The sequence below is a fragment of the Microchirus variegatus genome, assembly GCF_963457635.1.
Source record: "Microchirus variegatus genome assembly, chromosome: 1".
Taxonomy (NCBI): domain Eukaryota; kingdom Metazoa; phylum Chordata; class Actinopteri; order Pleuronectiformes; family Soleidae; genus Microchirus; species Microchirus variegatus.
Window position 1 is genome coordinate 10978980 of NC_139802.1, and position 22938 is coordinate 11001917.

The 22938-nt window shown below is 41.7% G+C and overlaps 1 protein-coding gene across 1 annotated transcript in view; it reads right to left on the bottom strand.

Moving 5' to 3' along the window:
• LOC310931058 (RNA-binding motif, single-stranded-interacting protein 3-like) overlaps positions 1-22938 on the bottom strand; it is a 116046-nt gene that overhangs the window by 60131 nt on the left and 32977 nt on the right. The window contains exons 2-4 of the mRNA XM_083894138.1: positions 20550-20734; positions 12704-12762; positions 4110-4201 (exon numbers count right to left, since the gene is read on the bottom strand). Coding sequence (XP_083750264.1) covers positions 4110-4201; positions 12704-12762; positions 20550-20734 — 336 coding nt within the window. The remainder of the gene's footprint in view (positions 1-4109; positions 4202-12703; positions 12763-20549; positions 20735-22938) is intronic.

The window sequence follows — 22938 nt, forward strand, 5'->3', positions numbered from 1 at the left end:
TTATTCAGGGCTGATAAACGTCCGCCGTGTAAAGCTACTTGATGTGTACATGTGCGTGTCCTCTCCCACCTTTTATTAATCACACCAAACCTTCATCTCTCAACCCACACACAGACTCCCCTCCACTCTCTCTTTCTATCCTTCACTCTCTGTCCTCACTCAAGCCTGCAACTAATGACTCTGGAGGAGGCAAACACACAAACACACACATCCACCTACACACTCAAACACATACAGAGTTTAGAGATGAGGTGGGGGGGGGGGGGGGTTGCAGCTGGTCGGATGAAGAGAAGAATAAAAGAGAGTTGAGGAAGAAAAAAAAAAAGGACAGGAGGGTAGAGGAAAGGCAGAAGGTGCCAAGGACAAAGTACATGGGAGAGGAAGAAAGGGAGAAAATAATGGAGGGAGGTGTAAAGTGTCACAGCAAGTGGTATGAACTCTCTAATTAGCATAGTGGCCTTGGTCCCCAGTAACTGTTATTACACACACACACACACACACAGTTCCCATTCAGAATGAAGGATAATGAGTTTTGTGTTTCCATTGTTACAAGATGACGAATATAAATGTAATTATTTTTCTGTTTTTTTTTTGGATGATCAATCCCAGCTTTCACACATACTGTAAATATTCCTGACCTAAGTCACATAATGTCAACATAAACACACTGTAGATAATAATAAAAGAAAGAACACCTGTGAAAAATAACACAATCCTTGATTGGTGACTTAACTCAACGCAAAAATACGGATTACTGAAGGCAAACATGAGTTATCATTAAGTATAAAAGGGTGATTGTGGATTCAGGAGGTAACACGGAGAGACATGCAGGGGGATTGAGAGAGAGCTGGAAAGAGAGAGAGAGGGGAATACAGCTGTAGTGTTAATCATCTTTCAGGTCAACAGTAATTACCAAGACGACTGAGGAGAGTGAATCCAGGACACACAGATTCTGTATTTGCTGTGTTATACGCATCTTCTTCTTCTTCTTTTTTTTTTTTTTTTTTTTTAAACAAAAGATGCACCAGTCCTAAAGTAGATGTCAGTGAAAGCTGTGGGGTTTCATGCGTGAAGGTTTTTCCACAATGTGTACACACACCAACAGTATAAATGCTCAGCTACCGTCGGTCAAAAGCTCCACCGACAACCAACAACATTAAAGAGAATGGACACAATCAGCATCCACACTCGGGTAAAAAAAAATTGCTAATTTCTACTGAATTATGACTATGTTAACATGTGTCAACCTCTCTCACTTTTGTACACTCAGTATTTTGCATAGTACTACAAAATAATTTATAATTTATTGTGTCCAGCCAACTACAATAGGACCTTTAAAATGCATGTGAACATGTTAACTAGAATTGTGCTACACTAACATACCCAGATAATGTGCCTCGGAGTCGAATTACAATATTGCACGTGTACGTTCAACTGGAACCAAACTGGTCTAGGTGCTCTGCCAATGTTCCACAGTTTTTCGCCCCTGGGCCATGAACTGGAGGAAGGGCAGCACACAGTTGTGGCCTGTGACGTAATAATTTAGTTCAGAAAAACACCTACTACCAACGAGCTGAAGCAGGTCATACTGCATCACCAGCCAGTGTAGTAGAATTGGACACGTATCATTCAATAGATTGATTCTCCAGTTGTGCTTGTATAGCGGGACAAGGGCATTAGTCCATTTTAAATGGTGCAGTCCAGGTTCAACTGTGCATGAAAATGTACTGAGCGACTCTACATCCCCACATTTCACTGTAATAAACTCAAGTTTAGGAACAAAAATAGCTGTATTTGAGAGTGAGTCCGCTTGCTATTCCTTACTGCACGGACATATTTGCCATTTTGGCAAAAAGGGTTAAGGATATATGGAATTGCATCTCCTGTGCCTCTCAACATTTCTACTTTTAAAAAGAGATCTGTCCCTAGCATCTAATAACTGCGTCTACTGTATGATATAAACATTCACACAACACAGCCTTCAGTTTGTTATGAAACTGTTTTACTCCACAGAAGAAGGTAGATGTTTTTCCATGTGTAAAAAAAAAAAACAACAAAAAAAACATGCGTACCATTTATTAGGTTAAGCCGATGTCCTGGCAGCCCTGGGTAACGTTGGAAGGCAAGGAAATAAACTATAAACTGTAGAAGGTTATGGTAGCATTTATGTGGAGGACATTACATGCAGGGCTGAATTTATCTAAATCGATTACATCCCACGAGAACATTCACAGTTTTTGAGCAAGCTTTTTGGTCAGCAACAGGCCTGGCAGTGATGATCAAGGTCAGCTCAACCAATAAAAACCTCCCTGCAAATCTCCCCAAGAAATAATCAATGTTTGTCTTTTCTTGAATTTCATTTCATCTCTCTACTACAAAAGCTAATCACCTCTTTTCCCTCTCTTTACTGACCCCCTTTGTGCCCTTTGGTGACAAAGCTTTTAACACTCACGGTCAAAAAGAACAACGCTTTTTGTAGTCAGTGTTGAGTGAGTTGGAGAAAAAAATTTGGTCAAACCCTAAATAAGTTACTCATCTTGTAAAATGCTTTCAGGTCAAAATGGAAATCCAGTATCAGTGGGAATGACTTTCCCGTTGGACCCTGATTCAGCAAAGTTAGACAAGACATAAGCAGCTCTGTGCATAATTAGTTCCCGAAACAGTAAGTCTGTGTAATTTTATTTGGAATCGACTCCTTGGCCTCCCTTCCATCCCTCCGGAAAACTCAATCTCCAAGGAGTAAAAGGGGTTGTTCTCTCTTTAATAACAGCTAAACACATCAACACTGCCTCCTCCAGCCGTTAGAAACAAACAAAAAAAAAAAGGAGATGGAAGCCTAATGAAAAGAGGTTTAATAGAAGAGCGAGGCAAAGGTTGCTCAGAGGCTTGCTGCTGTTTAATTCAATGGGATGCTCTTGGTGCCTGAAAACTGGCCCATTTTAATTGCACTCGTCTCTCATTTGTAAGAGGAAGCATGGAGTGATACAACCTTAATAAATCTGAGAGCAAGGCAAGGTTTTCAGTGTTTTCCTCTCACACACACACACAGAGAAGTGGTGTTTCTGGCTCTGATACAGCAGTGTCAGCCATGTTAGCATTCACAGTGGTGTGTAACATACAACATATTAACACTTAACACAAGACCTAAAATAAAGGAAGGAGCCCTGTCCAGCTGCTCCGTCCTTTCTCAGGGATTTGATCAATAGTCTCATCATGAACATAGTCATTAATCAATAACTCTATCGGCTATATTGGTTTAATCAAAACCTGCGGCTATCTCACACCAGTCGACATAACAGAATCACTGATAATCCTGTCCTATTGTTGTCACTTTTATTCTCATGACCATAAATAACAACAACCATCATCGCCACCTTCATTATCACCTCCACCAACAAGATCAGCTTGGGTTACAGGGTCTACCTGGAGTAAACAGCACCACAACTAAAGCCCAATTTATACTCCTGCGTAAAGTGCTCTGCGTAGGTTACGCAGAGTCCTCTGCGTGGACGGAGAGCCTGTCGGGGAGCCTCTGCGTCGTCTCCGACTGCACGAAATATTTTTTAAGCGTCCGTCACTCCGTCAAGGGACAACGGAGATGGCAAGAGCTGCGATTGGTCCTCAGGACAGGCCGAGATAACGCTACTCTGTGCCGGCTCACAGTGCGCACCGAGCGTCCACAGACGCGGGGCTGATCCCCGCCGACAATGTCGCTCCAAAATTATAAATACGTCATATATTAATACACACAGCACATGTTTAAACTCTAAATGGCCAATTTCTCGCCTCAAATTATCTTAAACCTGCGTTCCGTGACACAGAAAAGTGAGAAATGGCCACTGTTTCAACAACAACAGTCTTTCTCTCTCTTTCTCTCTCGGACGCCATTGCTCACTGTAGCCAGAAGCACAACAACCTTGCACAGCGACCCCTACTGATCGGGCTGGGAAATTGCAGCGCGTATCCGTCACCACGACGCAGAAGTATGAAGGCTCGAGGTGTCTCCGTGGTGACGCCGTCGGATAACGCATACGCAGTCGGAGAAGTATAATGTGGCCTTAAGCCAAAACATCTCATAAAATGACGATAACGGGTGGGTTGAAGCTTACCTTTGCCATTTGTGCCTGAACTCCACTGGCTTTGAGTGAGGCCACAGCCTTCTGGGCTGCTGCAGGGCTGTCAAAGTCCACAAAGCCATAGCCTGAGAATACAGAAAACAATGCACACACAGGTAAGAATCAGCACGGCAGCGTAAACGGAAAAAATAAAAAAACATGATGAATAGAAGGACTACCAGCTACTGAGGAAAATCAGCCAGTGTTCATTTCTCATAATCATGAATCCCAAGCCTGTGTTTTATGTTAGCACTGCATTCATCCAATAAACATGTCCAAACCAAGTTGGGTCATGTTTTTAAAGAAGTTCCTCAATTAAATTGGGTTCATTTTTACGCCATCAACGGAATTGGTGTCATAACAGTAACTCTTAATATCTTGTTTATGATCCAAAAGATGTAACGTCTTAGCAAAGTTTATGAACAGCACATTACAGCTCTTTCCGCCAGACCGTGTATTGTAATGACTCTAATAATGTCTTTCAATATACTAACTCAATGGGACAGCTCCTTCACATCGGCTGCAGTTGTGCATATATTCTTTATACCACATGAATAGCGACTCAGCGTTAAACAAACCATAGTTTTACAAGTACAAGCCTCTGTCTTCATCTTGTCTTACATTTAATATCCCTTTGTCTCGCACATGAGCTCGAAATGATTACATATATGCACCAGGGACATTATGAAAAATAAGATTTTTCGCAGCAAATCAGGGTGTGTGGACAGTGGGCAGTGTATCTGCTGAACTCGTAATGCTCGGGATTTACTTCTGGCCACATAGGAAACACAGAAGGACACACACACACAAAGTCTGCTTTTATAAACACACCCTTTTTTTGCTGGGTTACTGGGCCAGGGCCGGAAAGAGATGTCAAATAGACACAAGGATGGAAGAAGACAGCCTGTGTCTGCTGACTGAATGACAGTGGGAATGTGGTGTATATGAACAAAACTAAGTGTGTGTGTGTGTGTGTGTGTGTGTGTGTGTGTGTGTGTGTGTGTGTGTGTGTGTGTGTGTGTGTGTGTGTGTGTGTGTGTGTGTGTGTGTGTGTGTGTGTGTGTGAGAGAGAGAGAGGGAAATAAAGAGACTAATGAAAAGGGGCACATGCATTAAACTGGAGAGAAAAACATTCAGAAAGCACAGAAGCTTTGGAATTCCAGCTGTAGTTGTGTGGGCTGCATGTTAAAACAATTAAACGATTCACATTTCAAAAGCCTCTCGTCGGAATCCTGCATGTAAACATGCGTCGAACGAGGGAATGCACTTCCTCCATCCTCATTCCTAACATCTGCTCTTGTCTGTCTGTATGTTAATACGAAGCCATGCTCAGTTTTGCTGATAAGCCGTTGATTTTTTTTTTTTTTTTTTATTGTTCAAAGGCAGCACACTGCTTTCACAGCAAGACCTGCACAGTGCACACAAATATTTATACTGGAGCTAATGAGAAACACATAATTTAACCCAAATAGGGTACGGCAAACACACACACACACACACACATATATGCATGCAAACATTCTTACATTAGCGACCGTGACAAACACCGATCTACAAAAGATAAGAAAAGATCACACATATGTTCAAACATGCACATGTGGTGCACACAAGCCTTCACTGTTTTGTTCTTTGTGCTTAATCTATATTTACCCAATAGAGGCCACACAGAAAAGGGTACACTCATTTGAAATGCACACGCAGTCTTATATCAGAAAAGTTCCGCATCTCTCATATTCCACTCTCGAACTAATGGGTGTTTGTTTAACCATGGAGTGTGAAAACACATGGCTCACAGTGGGTAATGCAATCACCACAGGTTTCAAAACTGGTGTTTTTTGTGTGTTTGAAACAGAGCATTCATAAATAAATACATGAGTTGTGTCGTGTAACCATACAAAACGGGCTACTATTGTCATAAGCTTTATCATAACTTAAAGGCGCCATATGTAAGAATGTGGCCAAAAAAACGGTTACAACATTTAAATTCAAAATACAGAGGTCTTTTAGGTTTCATTTTCTGACGTAACTGGCAACCCGTGGTTGCTCGGCAGATGAGACTCTACTGACTGCAATGATTGGTAGACGGCGGTGCAGTGGCGCCTGATTTTTGAACATAAACCTGATTTTTTAATGCAAATATTGTGGCTGTACTGTTGTTGTTGGTGAGTTCCGTATGTTATATGAACATTATTATTATATTATGAATATTATTATTCCCGAGTCTCTTAGGAGGATTTTATGGCCAGTTGCTTTAGATTTATTACATAATGCACCTTTAACATATGTCATGTAAAATGCAGCACATCTTTACACGTGCACAATAGCACAAAGCTCACAATGCAGCAGTTTTGAGTCTTTTTTAGTAAATGGACTCATTTGGAGTCTGACTATTTACTGTTTTCCCTTTATTTCATCCTGTGTAATAATTAAGCATTAAATTGATTATGGATTATTATTACTATCTCTGTGTGAGAGGATACAACAGGTGTGCAGAACATTTTGAATTTTACTCACCATTAGTAACCCATGGCCTTAAATTTTTCATTAATTTCACAGTAATTTTCAATTACTTATGATCCATCCAGGAATATTACTTACTTTCATAGAGATTAAACATCTCTATTATGGGTAGGTAAAATTCCCAGAATCATAAAATATATAAATATTAATCAAAGATATACATATTTGAATATATATTATCTAAAATAAGAAAATAAAATGAATAGAATATCCAAATATAGATCATAAAATGATCAACATTGAGCAAGCAGAGCAGGGTGAATCAAAGAAAACGTCCACAGCCAGATAACTTTGAAGCTGTTCAAGTTATTATTATCTAGTGTGGTGAACATACTGAGCTGTAAGTGTCATCGGCATAAAAGTGAAAGTTTGCACACGACACAGTTTGATCAAGTTCATTTATACTGCACTGAAAATAAATAAATGCGGTCCCAGGACCAGTCCTTGGGGAATCCCTTCGAATATAACATGCATTCAATTTCAAAAGAAGGCTGGCATGTGGGAAAACACATGTAATACATATCACTAGACAGTGTTCTCTATTCAACAGCAGTCAATAAAAGACATTATTTCATGTCCAGGTGTTCATCTCCAGGACTCATATTATGGTCTGAACATAAGCCCTGAAGAGAATATACCATCTGGTTTGAATATATCCATCGCTCAATGACAATGTCTTTGTATTGTGAACATGAATTTGCCCCTCTCTCTCTTCAGGCTGGTCAGAGGTCAAGTATTGGACGACAGACCGCACCCCAAAAGGGTAGGGACTCATTGTTTCGCTCAATGACACTTAGCTTGCCGAGTCTGTAAGCAGATGCCCGCCTTTCAGGCTGATAGACACTTTGCCAAATTACTTCACGGTTCCTCTGCCTACTTTGTAATGCCTACATTTTTAATATAAAACCTTTCCGCTCTTTAATCCATTGGAAACTCCTGTCTCATATGGATGTAAATGATAAGGATATTTCCCCAGAGCAGAAGAGCAGAAAATAATATCTCTGAATTTATATAATCCTCCCGATGTGTGCCTTGTCCCGAATATCTGTGGACTAATGATGACACGGACTTGACAATTCATCCCAGCTCAGTCAGGCCTGGCAAATATTACACTCGTGAATTGAAAGAACTTATGAGTAAGACACACATATGCATTCACAGATAAAGTTGAGAACACACACACACACACACACACACCAACATCCCAGGATCTATCTAATCTCCTGAGCCCTAGAGTTCCTGGCCCTGAGCCATTAGAATAGGCTAACGGAGTACAGAGGAAACAGAAGAGAGACGGAGCAAGAAGGAATGTGACGTGAGGCAGTGAGTCAGGTAGAAAAAGAGTAAAAATAAGTTGAGCAACAGGAGAGGGAGGGATAAAGGCAATGGGCAGGAGATATGAAGACAGTGAGAGGGAAGGGAGGGTGTTTGTGTTGGGGAAATGGAAATCCTTTACAATCTTAAGTGGTTTCCTCTACCCTTCCTTCCTCCATCCTGTTCTCTGTTCCCTCTCCCTCCCCCAGAGCTCCCACACTACTAACGAGAAAACTGTCAGTGTATTTAACACTGAACCTCTACCTGCTCCACAGTTGAAGACTTTATAAAGAGAATCTTCGCATTATCTTAGGAGGACAAAGTAAAACTTTTCCGTCTTTGTTCACTCAAATGACTCAAGTAATTCTCAGGGTACTATTTTTAACTATGCAAAAGTCTTCGCTTTTAAGGGGCAAAGAAGCCTTGGAGACAATGCATGTTGTAATTCACAGAAAGGGACTTATTAAAGGGAATATTTTATAATAGAGAAAATTACTAAATGACTTAGAATTAGCAAAAATCTCACAGAAACTAGGACAACAACGTTTCCACGTCATAACTGGAGCAGGCAAACCAACTGAACACTGTCCCTGCAGCCCACAAAGGAATACTTTATTTATTTACCAGTGTCATTGTCTACATTTTTCACATTATCCAACTGTCACTCTTTCATGTCTGAGAAATCTAAATCATTACTTTTCTGTCAGCCCCAGGTTATTTTTATCCACTGCCCCGTGCCTCCTCCCATCCATCCCACCCTTTCCAGGAGAACTCTGAGCCAATTTGGACTCTCTTAGTCACGCTAAGCACTTATCTTGTCCCCAATGAATGCCCCTGCAATCAAACCCAACACGTATCCGGTTGTAAGGCATTCTAATGGCCAACTGATAATGAAACTCCTTCATTGTGAGTTAACAACTAACTAAGACATGTACAGTGATCAGCAAAATGATATCCAGTATACTGATTTTAATGTATGTATTCTGCATTCGAGAATCTGACCTGTTCATGGAGGCAACAGAAAAAGAATCAATCGTTCACATGCAGCTGCAGTATTCAGGGTCTGAATTTATAGCTGGTTGCATTTGTATTTTTTTTTTTAAAGTCACCCTAATGTTTAGTATTCATAAAGGCTTTGTCTGTAATTTAGTGCAATGATCTGGTGCCTCGAATATCCACTCGCAAATACACACATATCATGTCATCAAACAAACATCTAAGGTCACTGCTTGCAGGTTGTTTGTAATGCTTTTGTGTCCGTCACCGCAAATAAAAAAAGTTGTCTCTCCCCTGCAACTCGACACTGTAATTATTCTAGCTGCTGCTTATGCAATCCAAAAAGTCAAAAAACAAGAAAATATGCCCTTAAACATACTGATGTGTTGTTATCAGTGTGCTTATGGAAATGGAGTACCATAGCACCCATGGGGAGGAAAATCCTAGTGGTGTTTTATTTTTTTTTTTTTTTATTTTATTTTAAAGGAGGACCAGAGGACATGTTCTAACAATCAGGGAAACACAATCCTCCACTTCCACATTATTCCTCCTGGTGACTGTCAAACCTCAGATCCAGGAGGAACAATGTGGAACAGCAGACCAACTCTTTACCCTTGCAGGGTTGCTAGGGGGTTCATGGGAGTTCAACCATACACTCCAAGTGTGCTTTTTGGACTTAGAGAAAGCTTATGACCATGTGTGTCCCACCCAGGGATCTTGTGGGAGGTACTGCAAGAGGATTGGATTGGATGGGCTCTGCACAGAGACATCCGGTCCTTGTACTACCAAAGGGAGAGTGAGATAATGTAGTTCTGTTGGCCACATCTAAACACGACCTCTCAAGTGCACTGGTGCGGTTTGTGGCCATGTGTGAAGTGGTCGGGATGAGAGTCAGCAACTCCAGTTCTGGGACTGTGGTTCTCACCTGGGAAATGGTGGACTGCTTCTTCCAGATGGGGAGTGATTTACTGCCCCGTGTGACAACGTTGAAGTATGGGGCCAATTCCAATTCCTATCTTAACTCTCAAGCTCAACCCTTAATCTTAACTGGCCCTCAAAACCAAGTGTTGAGGGTTATTTTGTCACTTAGAAATGGGACACCCCTTAAATGCCGATAAGTCTTCAGACTGTGGGGGGCAGAATAACGCGAAAGCTGCGTCCAATCTGTCAACTCCAAAAAGAAGAAGAACACATTTGCGTCACGATTATTTATTACGATCCGTTTGTCAAGTTATTAGGTTGTCAGTTAGTTATAAGATGATACTCATACAAATACCACAACCATGGACATATTCAGCTGACAGTTACCACACACCATGGCTCATTGAAAAGCAAACGATAGCAAACGTGTGTCCTCACCGGCCGGCTATTGACAAAAGATCGTAAAATAAAAATAAATGTTACGCAACAATGACGTCCGTAATCCATAACATGGGCCTAAACTAAGATAATACAACGGTTTTCATCATTTTTATATCTCTATTAACAAAGAAAATACTTAATTTGTAGCGTACTCGGTTCGCTGCTTTCGGCGCCATCTTTGTTATGTGAAAACACGCAATGCATTCTGGGTAGCCCCAGCTCCCAAGGGTGGTCTCGGAAAAATCTCAATATTGAGGGCGATGCAGCCATTAAACTTGCCCCTCAACTTAATTTCTCTGAGAATCGGGACAGCACTTGCACCAGCGGGAGTGCACATTTTTGAGATTGAGGGTTAAGATTGAGGGTTAAGCAAGGAATTGGAATTCACCCATGGTATTTTACAGGAGAGTCACGGTAAAAAGGGAGCAGAACCAGTCAATGTATGGTCAGTTAGCTTTGGGTGGTGACCAAAAGAATGAGATTGTGGGAATAAGTGACCAAAATTACAAGTGGGCTCAACATTCGAGATAGGGCAAGGAGCTTTATAAAGCAGCCTGTTGAGATTGGTTCTGGAATCTGGCCAGGACGCCTTCTGTATGACTTTGGAGAGTTGGAGGTCTTTTGAGCATGTTGCACGAGGAGTAGGCCTCAGGGTAGACACAGAACCCACTGGAGGGATTATATATCTTGGTGTGGGAATGCCTTGGAATTCCCCTAGGAGGAACTGGGAAGATGAACATCTGGAAAATGCCTCTGTGACCAATCCCATATAAGCAGGAAAAAAAGCATTTAATGGTAAACACATATGGACCACATGCAGGTGCAGTGGCTCGCATTGTTACCTCACAGCAAGAAGGTCACTGGTTCAGATCCCGGTTCGCCCAAGGGCCTCTCTGTGTGGAGTTTGCATGTTCTCTCTTTGTTCATGTGGATTTCTCTCTGAATACTCTATGCAGATTATGGATTAGGTTAATTGGACACTCTAAATTGCCCATAGGTGTGAGTGTGAGAGTGAAAGGTTGTTCATCTCTGTATGTTAACTCTGGGGTGAACCCTGCCGTTTATCCTATGTCAGCTGGGATTGTCTCCAGGCCCCCCACAACCCTCACGTGGAGGAAAAATGGACTTTGTTAATCTTTAACTTTCTCTATCCACACATAACGGTTCATTCTTGCTACTACCCACCATCAGAGGTGATCCCCAACACATGTAAATGTTTGGTTGGCCTGTACTGATACTTTGTGCATGCAAAACACTCAGGAAAAGTGCTAAAACCAGGTTCTCAACTTGCTGCTTGAGTCATAAGCAAACGATGGAACTTAAATCACAGTGATTCAGCCATGCCCTTTTGTTCAGTCCATTTTTTTAAATCGGGCAGCACAATGGTATACCACTGAAGACACTAGACAGATGGCCATGTGAGTGTATCAGTATCAGGGAAGAGTCACTTAACTTTGGTTTCCCCATTATAATGTTAAATCAGGTAGGACTGCAGCGGCTCCCTAAATTATTTTACTCTGAGTAATCACAGCTGATTATGTCTTAGAATCTCTGTTTACATATTTCCCATCCGTACCAATCACAATGGCTCGACTCTCACCGTTGAAGTTGATATGCTGATTACAGGGCATTTGTGCTCTTGTCCTTAACTGTGTCAGTGTGCCTTTGAGAGCAGGCCTGGCAGATGAGAAGCAATCATTCTGAACACATGTTCTTATTCACCTCCTCTCGAGCAGATGACTACAATCATATTGATTACTGCTTTGTTGAAACCTCTCCAACAATCAAGCAGACCCTCATCAGAAGACACTTGAGTTAGTCTCATTCACCACGGAGACCATTTGAAACATGTTGGTGCTATTGTTTGGCGATCTGTGTTTTATTGGCTGATGACAACAGTGCAAACATCTTGCTTTCAAATGCTGCTTAACTCTGAGTATCATTAGAGCGCCATCCTCTGAAATGGGTACTGTAGCGGTGCATCATTTAGCCGGATTAAAAGATGGGCCCATCTTTCTGTAACGTCAATACTCAAAAACACAACCATGCCACGTTGAAACACACAACTGTAATGCAATCACATGGAGCAGCTGAACAAGTGGCTCACGCACAACGAAGTCATCCGTTTTGATTTGACATCACACTGTCTGCTGACAGACATTCAAGCCCGTTGTAGAAAAAACACTGGGCAAGTGATTAATTGAGGACTCAAAACAGAATAAGAGGAAGGAGTTTAAAACAAAACAGAACCACATAGCATACTGATTGCTAAGTCCAATCACTTAACAATTGATCTTTCACAGAATAAAATCTAATATCTAAATCTCAGCTTGTCAACTAAGGAGTGACTTTGCAAGGCTACAGATAAGTACACAGGCAATGCCGCAATGACTCACCTTTACACTGATTGGTGTTCTTGTCCAGGATGGCCTTTGTTGATACGATCTTCCCATATCTGTAGAGAAAACAATGAAATATTCCATAAAATGTTCAATCACTTTTGATATTCTGGGGCAATATGGATTGTTCTTTATTTGAGACTAATGGAAATCTGTTGTTAGTTTCATATAGGTGGTAGGTGGTAACAGCCGTGCCTGACATGTTGGTCCAGAGAGCAATATGTCAATATCTGGATTACTACAGTATTTGTACTGAGTATTAAGTGTAATGTATTTGGTGCTTTTCTGACTTTGAGGTTAACATTCGTTTACACACTTAAAGGAAGTTCTTTAGCCATTACATGGATCTCCATGAACTTATAATAACCCATCTACAAAGTCCTTTAAAGTAATGAATCGCAGTCCGTCTTAATTTTATGCGTCTACTGCAGGAAGTTTCCCCAGAGAACAAGGACCTTTTAAAGAACTCAATTTCCATACCCGTGTTTTTACATTTGTTGCTGGAGTGCCACTGAATTGTCAAATATTGTGGTGTAGTTGTGCAGCCACCTTTTTAAAAATCAAAGCATGTACAAAAATATATGAAAGTGAGCAACACATTTTTGTTAAGTCCCCTGAAGTTTTGAAACTTCAAAGGACACACAAATCATGTGCTGAGGGAACTTTTTACCAAAGGTTTTGGAGAGCGGTTCTTGGGAAAATAAGTTTCCTGAACTTTGCATCATCTCATTTCATCTCAGAATTTGAATATGGTCCATTCTTTAATTAATCACATGTAAAACTAATATGTCAGCCATGGCTTTGATAATATCCATCCATCTTCTACCGCTTATCTGGGGCCGCAGTCTGAGAAGGGAGCATTGTCTGTCTAAAAAACATTTTCGTGGTTACATGAGATCAGGATCAAAACGTTTTTCAGGTCAACTGTAGAGACCCTTCCAAAAAAAAAGTATGCACCTAAACCCACAAACAAATTTGAACAAAAAAAGTAATCCTAGCGGTTTCTTATTGTGTCAAACTTATAGTCTTAAACCTTTATGAAAGCTTCTATCTATTCATTCTGTCCTTATCTATTTCAAATCCCAACCTCAGGCTTCAGAACTCAGCAAGCTCTGTTTCATAAACGATAATAACCACACATCTGGATCTGTATGGCACCCAACCCTGCTAGAGGGGCCTGTGAGAGAGACGGGCAAACTCCATATCTCTTCCATCTGTTCTCTCTGACAAATTTTAACGTCTCCTGCCCACTTCACCACCTGACTCTCTTTCTTATATTTGACACCTCTGCCTCTCTCTTTGTCTTCTTTCCTTATTTTGCCCTCCATCTCCATCCCACTCCTATTCTCCAGCTCTCTGTTCTCAGAAAAAAAAAAAAAAAAAGTTAATAATGTTTCTTATCAGCCTGGCCTTTCATTCCTCCTGGAAAGAGAGCAACAGAGGCAGAGGGTATGAGGAGGGGGTGGGGGAACTCAGAGAGAACACTCGGATCACTGAGATCAGTCTGGATCACTGCCTGGCTCTGTGGATGACACATTTAAATTAATGTTTTAACATTTTTGCATGATGCCTGATTGGCTGAGCGAATGAGTATCAAACAAACAGACAGAATGACAAGCTGGCTGGCTGGTTGATGGCTCCAGGTGAGAGATGGACTTGTATATGCTCATCCCTTTTAGAGCTAAAAAAAAAAAGGCAGATAAAAACAATGAAGAAAACCAAGTGAAATTACGACTGAGGAGGCTGCAAAGAGACGAGGTGAAAAAGCGAGTAGTGGAGAAGTGAGGAACAGACGAAGAGAGGGAGAGCAGTCAGTCAAAAGATAAAAACAGACGCTAAAGGCGCGGAGGAAGCAGGGTAGTCAGGGAACGATGGAGAGAGATAGTAAGAGGTGTTTAATAAAGAAGAGATCATTTAGTTGTCACCATCAGGAGAGTCTCTGTCAGCCAACCGCTTCAGTCAGTAGAGAGGAGAACAGAGACTAGTTCTTCTGACAGCCTCAAATCAACTCTATTGGGACAGGAGACTAAAAATATAAAGACAGAAAAAAAAAGCTTTAAAAGTCTGCTATCACACATAATATGACAGCTGAGCAGCCTATGATCTCGCAGTTGGAAGCGAGAACAATGTACAAGTCTCGCACGTTTCCCTTCAATTTAGGATTGTTTTAGGGTATTTGCACATCCATTGATTGACAGCCTAAAAACGAGGTCTGACGTTTGCCTGGGAGTTTTTCACAAAGTCATGGCTGGTGGTAAAAAAAGATCTTTGGCCTGCGGTTTGGGGAGCAAATCCAATGCCTGCAGACGTGGAAAACACTCTGGAAAAAAACAAAAAAACAAAAAACAAAAGGCAGGGCTAATCGCCCACACATCTACGCACAAACAAACACACATGCAGGCACACACACACACGCAAAGCAACCTCACAAATCAAAAACACCAAAGCGGTAATCAGACACATTACACACGCCATCTGGCAGAACCCGGCGTTTTTTGACTTCTGCCTTCATTTAATTAAAACTTGGTATCGACGTGCGAGTGTAAACACCTATAGTGCATGTGTGAAAGTATGTGTTTGAACACATTTGAGGATACAAATACTTGTGTGGGTGCGATTCCTTGAGTGTATATGTATATGAGTGTATGAATGCAGGACAACTACCTCATGCACCACCAATTTTTTTGGCAGGTTGTTCCCGGGCAGACAAGTGAAACATTTCATGCAAGCGTGTGTTAAAACAGAGTTAGAAAGAACAGGGAGAAAGAGATAGATGTACCTAGCTCAACACATTGAGACAAGAATCTCAAAGACATATGTTCATAGATGTCTATTTTCACCAAGTGGAAAACAAATACAGCATATGTTTTAATGGGTAGCTGTGAATTTTGTGTGTGATATAATCAGAGCAATGACGTACGAGCTAAAAAAGCCACCTGTTCTTTCTGCGGTTGCACATTTTAGCTGGTCTGAAAAACAAGGAGAGGACAGTAGAGGAGAGGACAGGGGGAGGAGACGATGCCAAGGTCTTGGGGAAATGTCAAACTACAACAATACTGCATCATCCCAAATAGAGTCTTACTCGGAACTTGACTCCGTTGTTAAATTCAATTTTATCCAGGTGGCTTGAAGAATGTGCTATTGTAGGGAAGAGACGGAGGAAAGTATTGACTGCACATCAGATTATGAAGGAAAGAGGTTGAGGGTAGTGAGAGGAAAGTTCTGAGTGTCCTGTTCTGTGCTCGATCCCAACTGGGAACCTTTAGCTGATTTCAGCAGAAGCCTGGAACAACCTTCAATAGCGTCGACCTGCACTTGACCGAACAGCAGCGACACATGAGATAAATAAAAACCAATTCAAATACTTAAAAGATTCCGCCAATGGATACAAAGGAGCCAGATGGCCAGCACTTCCATATCCCATTGCTTTTCATTGTGCCATGGAAACAGTAAGTAAAAAAAAAGGAGCTAAGTTATGTAATTTGTTTCTGTTGGATACTCATTTTGATTAAACAATCAGTAATGTGAATTAAGTTTGACTCAACACTTCCTCATTAAGAAGTAATCTAAACCACAGCTAACTTATTCAGGTCTACTTGACACACAGTACACAATCACCAAGACAGCATACTAATACTGAACATTGAAACAGTTCCTATTGGCACAGCACAAGCTGGTGTTGGGAGCATTTCTCTGAGATACCGGTCCATTAAGATATAAACTGCATCACATCATCTCTGCAGCTACACAATGTTGCCAAACACATCCTAACTTACACATCTGAAAGGTGTTCCTTGGATTTAGATCAGGTTGTTATGTTCGTGAAACAATTAAGAGTGAAATAAATCATTATTGTGCAGGAAGTAGTCATTAAATGGTGGTACTGTAAACTGAGGCTATAAAGGGATGCACAGCCTTTACTCAGACAGGCTGTGGCAATCAAACCATGATTGGTGGACTGTGTGCTAGGATTGTCACAGTAACATAAGGCAGACTGGGTCAATGGATTCACGTTGTTAAATTCTAACTTATCATCTGCAGCCTCAGCAGAAATTCAGTTTCATCAGACATTAGGCCATGTTTGATGCTTTTAATTGCTCACCAAACTTTGGCAGAGTCGGGCTATCTCAGTAAGAGCTTGAACCAGTGTAGCCGTTCTCTTGTGACCTCTGTCATCAAGTGTTTCCCTCTGCAAAGTTGCTCACTATATGGTTGTTTCCTTTCTTGTTTAAAGGTCACATATTATATAATTTTTTTCCAAGTTAAACTCGTTCCCTGGTGTCCTAATGAACGAATCACCACAGCAGTTCAATCACACTGCCAAAACAGCCCTGTTCAGAATGTTCTGTTTAGTAGTACCTCTTTAAAAAAAAACTGGGAGCTAACAGTATTTAGCATTTAGAAAAGTGATCATTTTCAGGCTCGAGCAGGCACATTGATGTCATATATAACATGTATCCACTAGACAGATAAATCCTCTGAGGCTGGTTACGTAAGCAGCATTTCTCCTGAACAGCGGATCCTCCTGGTCCAGGCACTAGTCCGGGCACATCCGGTTGCGTACATTGAAGCAGAAGAAGAATAACGTCCGTTGTGGAGGTGTTTCACGAGCGACAGTGTCTTCTGACTCTGGGTCAGACTCCGGGTCAAAGTCATAAAAGGGACTGCGGAGGGGAGTCGTTACAAAACTATTTTTAAACATTGTTAAAACAATGTTTTGATAATGAGTAGCAGTGCATCCACCGTTCCAGAGGGGGGAGCTGCGCTTCTGAGAGCTGGTGTGCTAATTATGTCGCTTCCAGGTATTGGCCAATCACAAGACAGTTGGGAAGGCTCTACGCTGGCTGGCCAATAACAACACAGTCTGTCTTCTGGGTGTGAGATTTCAGTCTGAAACACCACAGCTGAGGAGAGCTTCAGTAAAGAGAGATTTCTATCGGCTCATTTACAGCAACTAGGAGGTTTTTGACCATAAAAACAAGTTAATGTATGTAAGTAGACCTCGATAACAAACATATATGTGCAACAGGACCACTCTGTGTGAGCCTTAAACAGTTGATTTTGCACAATATGGGACCTTTAAGTACTGAAAATAATCCAAGACTCGCTGACTTATATATATATATATATATATATATATAGAGTCTATTTTTCTTGGCTTGAAAAAAATGCAACAAAGCTCCGGTACAGAATAATATAAAGCAGAAAAGAATACGACTGTATGAGGCAGAGAAGAAAGCCCTTTCCACAGCAGCAGTTGGGGTGAGTTGGTGGGGGGGGGGAGGTAAAGGCTCACAGACTTTCAGGATGACAACTCTTTTAGGACAAGGTACATGTCCTCTTCACAGATAAGTCTTAGAACCCGAGCCAGAAGTGGAATTTAGATTTTTTTTTTTGCACCAAACGGTGTGAAACACAAAGAACAGTAAGCTCACCGAAACTGACAGCATTTTCCAGACTGTCAAGACTTAAGGATGAATGTCAACACAAACGTCAGTGCAACCAATTTTGGCAAGGTTGACACAATCTGTGTGTGTGTGTGTGTGTGTGTGTGTGTGTGTGTGTGTGTGTGTGTGTGTGTGTGTGTGTGTGTGTGTGTGTGTGTGTGAGTCAATGACAGTCCTCAGAGGAACCACACGGTAACAGATCTGCGTTTGCATTCCCTTGTGCAGCACCGTCTGCCTATGGAAGCTCACCATTTGATGTGACACATCATAACAAAGTGTGTACGGCGTACATACTGTATTATACTGTATAATGTATCTGCATATTCTGCTGTGTTTGAAAATGAGAACGTATATATACGCATGTCTGTTCATGGGTGTTCATGCAGGTTGGTCCCTGCGTGTGGTATCTTCTAATTGGGCATCCGATACAGCTGTCTTGTCTCCTGTGTTTCCCTCAGTTTTCCCATCCGCTCTGCCTGTAAGAGTCAAATAGGCTAACGCTGAAGGACGACTGAAAGAGAGAAGAGTGCAGAGCTTGAGATGTCCTCAAATCCATTCCCATAATATGCAGTCTAACATCTTCAGACATGATTTCCATGGGGGGAGGGGAAGGGCAATGAGATTTGAGTTTACACTGATAACAGTTTTTCAGGACAGAAATGCATGTCCGGAGCTTGTTGTTTCATAACACCTGCTACCAAGACAACAAGCACAATCAGTCGCTTTGCATGTTTCAGAGCAAGACACCCGTTTTTCCGAACTCAGCTGCGGATGATCAAAGAGAGAGATTGCAAATGCGTTCAGTGTGTTGTGCTCCTGATTGTTCGTGATTTCTCCTTCGAGTGGTGTAACTTTCCCTGTCCTAATGCAACCCCCTTGATTGTGAAGTAGATCCATAGATAACTAGATAAGGGTAGTGAAGCAGAGGCAAGCACGGGAAAGAGAGACGACGACGACGAGGCAACGACTGTGAGTGAAAGCGAGCGTGCGAGAGAGAAATTGTCCTTGCGCTGTGTTTTAGATTCCGCTCACGTTCCGCTCTGTCCCCAGACGTTGAAAGTGTGTCCATAGTTTGGGCAACCGGGGGAGTGATTGGAAATGTCAGCTGACAACAGCACTTTTCACTGACACTCTGAGAACTGGCACAGAGACAGGGGGGGAGGAAGAGGAAGGGAGGGAGGGGGTAAGGGATAGAGGGAGGGGGACACACCGAGAGAAGGATGCAAGCAGGAAATGAGGAGGATGACAGAATGGGAAGGGAGAGGATGGTGATGGTGGGTGGGTTGACACACACACACACACACTCACAAAAGCCACACTTGCTAACAATAAAGATGAGGATGACATTGAGTTGAGAGTGTGTATGATGAGTGTGTGTGTGTCAGTTTTGAGGGATTGTCTTTCCGTTATTCATCGTCACTCTGTGCACGAGTTAAATGTTTGCGTGTGTGTGTTCCCCCCCCCTTTCTATATCTCCCTATTAGTGTGTGTATGTGTGTGTGTAAGTGCATGTGTGCTTGCCATGCCAGTGAGTGACAGCAAACTGCCACTCAGTGTATTTTCTAAAAAGCCGGAGAGAGTTGGAAACCCAAGGCTGAGACTGCTGCCCAGCAGAACACGCAGTTCACCCTCCCCCACCGACCTTTCCTAAACGTTACTGGCCACTTGGCACACTCACTGGGCCTCTAATGAAACTTTTATTGGCACCCATTTTTCACCCTGATTCTCCAGAACGCCTCCAGGGCTGAGCAAAAATACAACGGGCTTGAACTGCAGCTGACACGCAGAAGGGCAAGGTATGGTGTACAAGAGTGGGATTGTGTGTGTGTGTATAACTTATATACTCTATATTTTAAATTTTCTTTATGTCAAAATCAATTTGATCAATTAAAATGCTGATGAGTTCATTTACAGCCCTGAGCTCAACAATCTTATTTAATTCTAGTTCTCCAGTTACATTTGCTGGCATCAGATGTTAACTGTAGGCAAATGAGCCCCTATGGGAGCGCTGGTTTATCATATATGCGTTCAACTTTCATTATTAAAAACTCGGAGCTCAGAGCAATGCAAAAAAGACAAATACACAGAGAAAAGTTACTAAATCATAGAATCAAATAATTCCAAAAGCACCAAATTGTTTATAATTATGTACAGCATCATTACATTCTATGTCTTGAAATATTGTTGAAAATAATGCGTGTGAGTGAATGCATATTTTTTGCCTTTTTAGGACCTTTCCTGCCATAAACACTGACCTTCTCAGGACCAGTGGTCCAAGTGGAGACCAAAACTACTAATACTGATGCTCAGTAGAATCACTGTTTGACTCACATCAGTACTGAATAGATGCTGTTTAACTCATCCTATCAGATTAAATAGAATCGAATAGAACTCACGGCTGGCAGAGTTTGATGAGGTCCTGGTCCGTGGTAGATGGTGGCAGGCCTCTGATGTACAGGTTGGTCTTACTAAGCTGCTCCATTAACCCTCCTCCATGACCTCCACCTCCACCGCCTCCTCCTCCTCCTGTGGTACCAGGACTGGGCGGAGCCATGGGTTGAGGGGGGGGAACATAGGACTGCTGCAGAATGAGAGAAAGAGAGAGCGAAAACAAGAGGGGAAGGTCATTTAGGGGCACAACAAAATGAAAACGGCTTGTTCCATAATCTAATGAGGACAAAGTTATTTTCAGCTTCGGTTGCATCCATTACAAAAATGAAACTCTTACAAGACTTGCATCCTTTTTAAAATAATCTCTTCCTGCATCACGTCCCACTGTGATATGGTAATTCAACAGAAAACACATCAAATCAGAGAAGCAGGATATGTACTTTATATCTACTTATGATTATGATGCCAAGTGTTGCAATAAGCTTGTATCAATAACAATTACAGGCTGTGCTGCAGAGATGCAGCTTCAGTTAGCTTTGAGGATAATGCAATAATCTTTCACAGTCAGGCAGTGGCATGACAGGAGTAACTTACTGTAGATTAGAATGTTTTAGAAATTGTCACGCTGGCTTAAGGATGTACTGTTTTACAAAGTGTCAGATCAGAGGACATAAGGCTGAGTCCGCTTTGTAGTGCTTGTGATTCTGAGCCCAACACAGTCGAAATGAATCAGCACACAGGTGAAATAGAAGACTCGTCATTTTGAAAACTGGATTTTAAACTGTGATCAATTAACTTTAAGTCATTACTTTCAATCCAAAAATGTCTTCTTTATTCAATTCTCTTTTTTCTTGAAGTTACGTTCTAAGGACCAAATATGTATATCACAGTATTTGTCAAATTTCCAATGGTTTCATGGTGTACAACGGTATGTTTTTCATGCATGAGTGACTGCTCTAGCAAGAGAGAGGCACCATTGAGATGGTGGTGGCTGAATAAACTGATAATTCCTGCACTTACTAAGACAGTTACTTCTTCAGCTAAGCTTGAAGCATGTGTGGTGCAGCAGTGAGAAGGGTCCCCCATCAAACAGTGAATTGCTGCGCCACAATGCCACGTATTTTCATATACCGGTCTTGCAGTATACAAAACATTTAAAGGTGCCATATGTAATTAATGTGGCCAAAAACAGTTACTACACTCAAATTCAAAATACAGAGGTCTTTAGGTTTTGTTGACGTAACTGGCAACCCGTGGTTGCTCGGCAGTAGAGACTCCACTGACTGCAATGATTGGTAGATGGCGGTAGGTGGCACTACATGCCAAAACATGATTTGCATCCGCAAAATACTTTTTTTAATGCGAATATCTTGGCTGTACTGTTGTTGTTGGTGAGTTCAGTATGTTATAGGAACATTATTCCTGAGTCTCTGTGACATATTAAGAGGATTTTATGGCCAGTTGCTTTAGATTTTTTACATAATGCACCTTGAATTTTTTAAAGTCCAGCACTATTTTTTGGAATAACTTTGGAATTACATGTTAAATCTAATCAAACACATTTTCTACTCAGCATCCCTGTATCAGGTGCACAAACAATGCCATCCAGTGTTTAATCCAGGCCTAGGCCCTTCTTCAGCCCGGACTTACTCAAACATTTCCAAACAGCCGCCACAGTCCAATTACAAAGCTCAGTACTCAATAAGATGAACATTTCTGGCAGAGAGGACGGCTTTTGAAGGATTAATATGGGTTTGGAGAGTACAAATCCACCCATGTCTGGCAAACACTGAGGTAACATTTGCAGAAAGTAGAAAAAGCTTGAGTCACATTCAGCAGCGTTCAAAACACTGATTTTGAACCAGTTCAAAAACCTGGTCTTAACATCACTAAGTAAAAGGTGGATAGCTCTCAGTGCAGGTGCAAATGCACTCAAGAAGCACACCGCATACTGTCACTCAGACCACAATGAGCGTGGGCTACTTAGCCCTTTCCTGAAGCCTTGGCCACACTGGATGCACGAGCATCTTGTTTTTTTTCATTTAGTCACACAGTAATCACAAAAGAGCAGCCACACTGTCTATGTGAGACTGCACCGAGTCCAGAGTACGGGCTTTTTTAGTTGAGCATAAAGGCATAAGTTTGTTATATTCGTCGTGTAAATCTTGAAAGGTAAACACTGCAGCAGATATGCTTCCTGGGTGAACAGCAGCGGCATGTGAGATGCAGCGGATCAGCGTCACACACACTGCACACAGAACCTGTGTGGCCCAGATGTGACTCCACTATCTCCCCGTCTCACCCGCCCTCGTCAACAGTCAACACACACACAAACTGGCTACACAAAATGTGCTTTTTGCAGGTAGAGTTGGTACGTGAGATCAGTTGAAATGT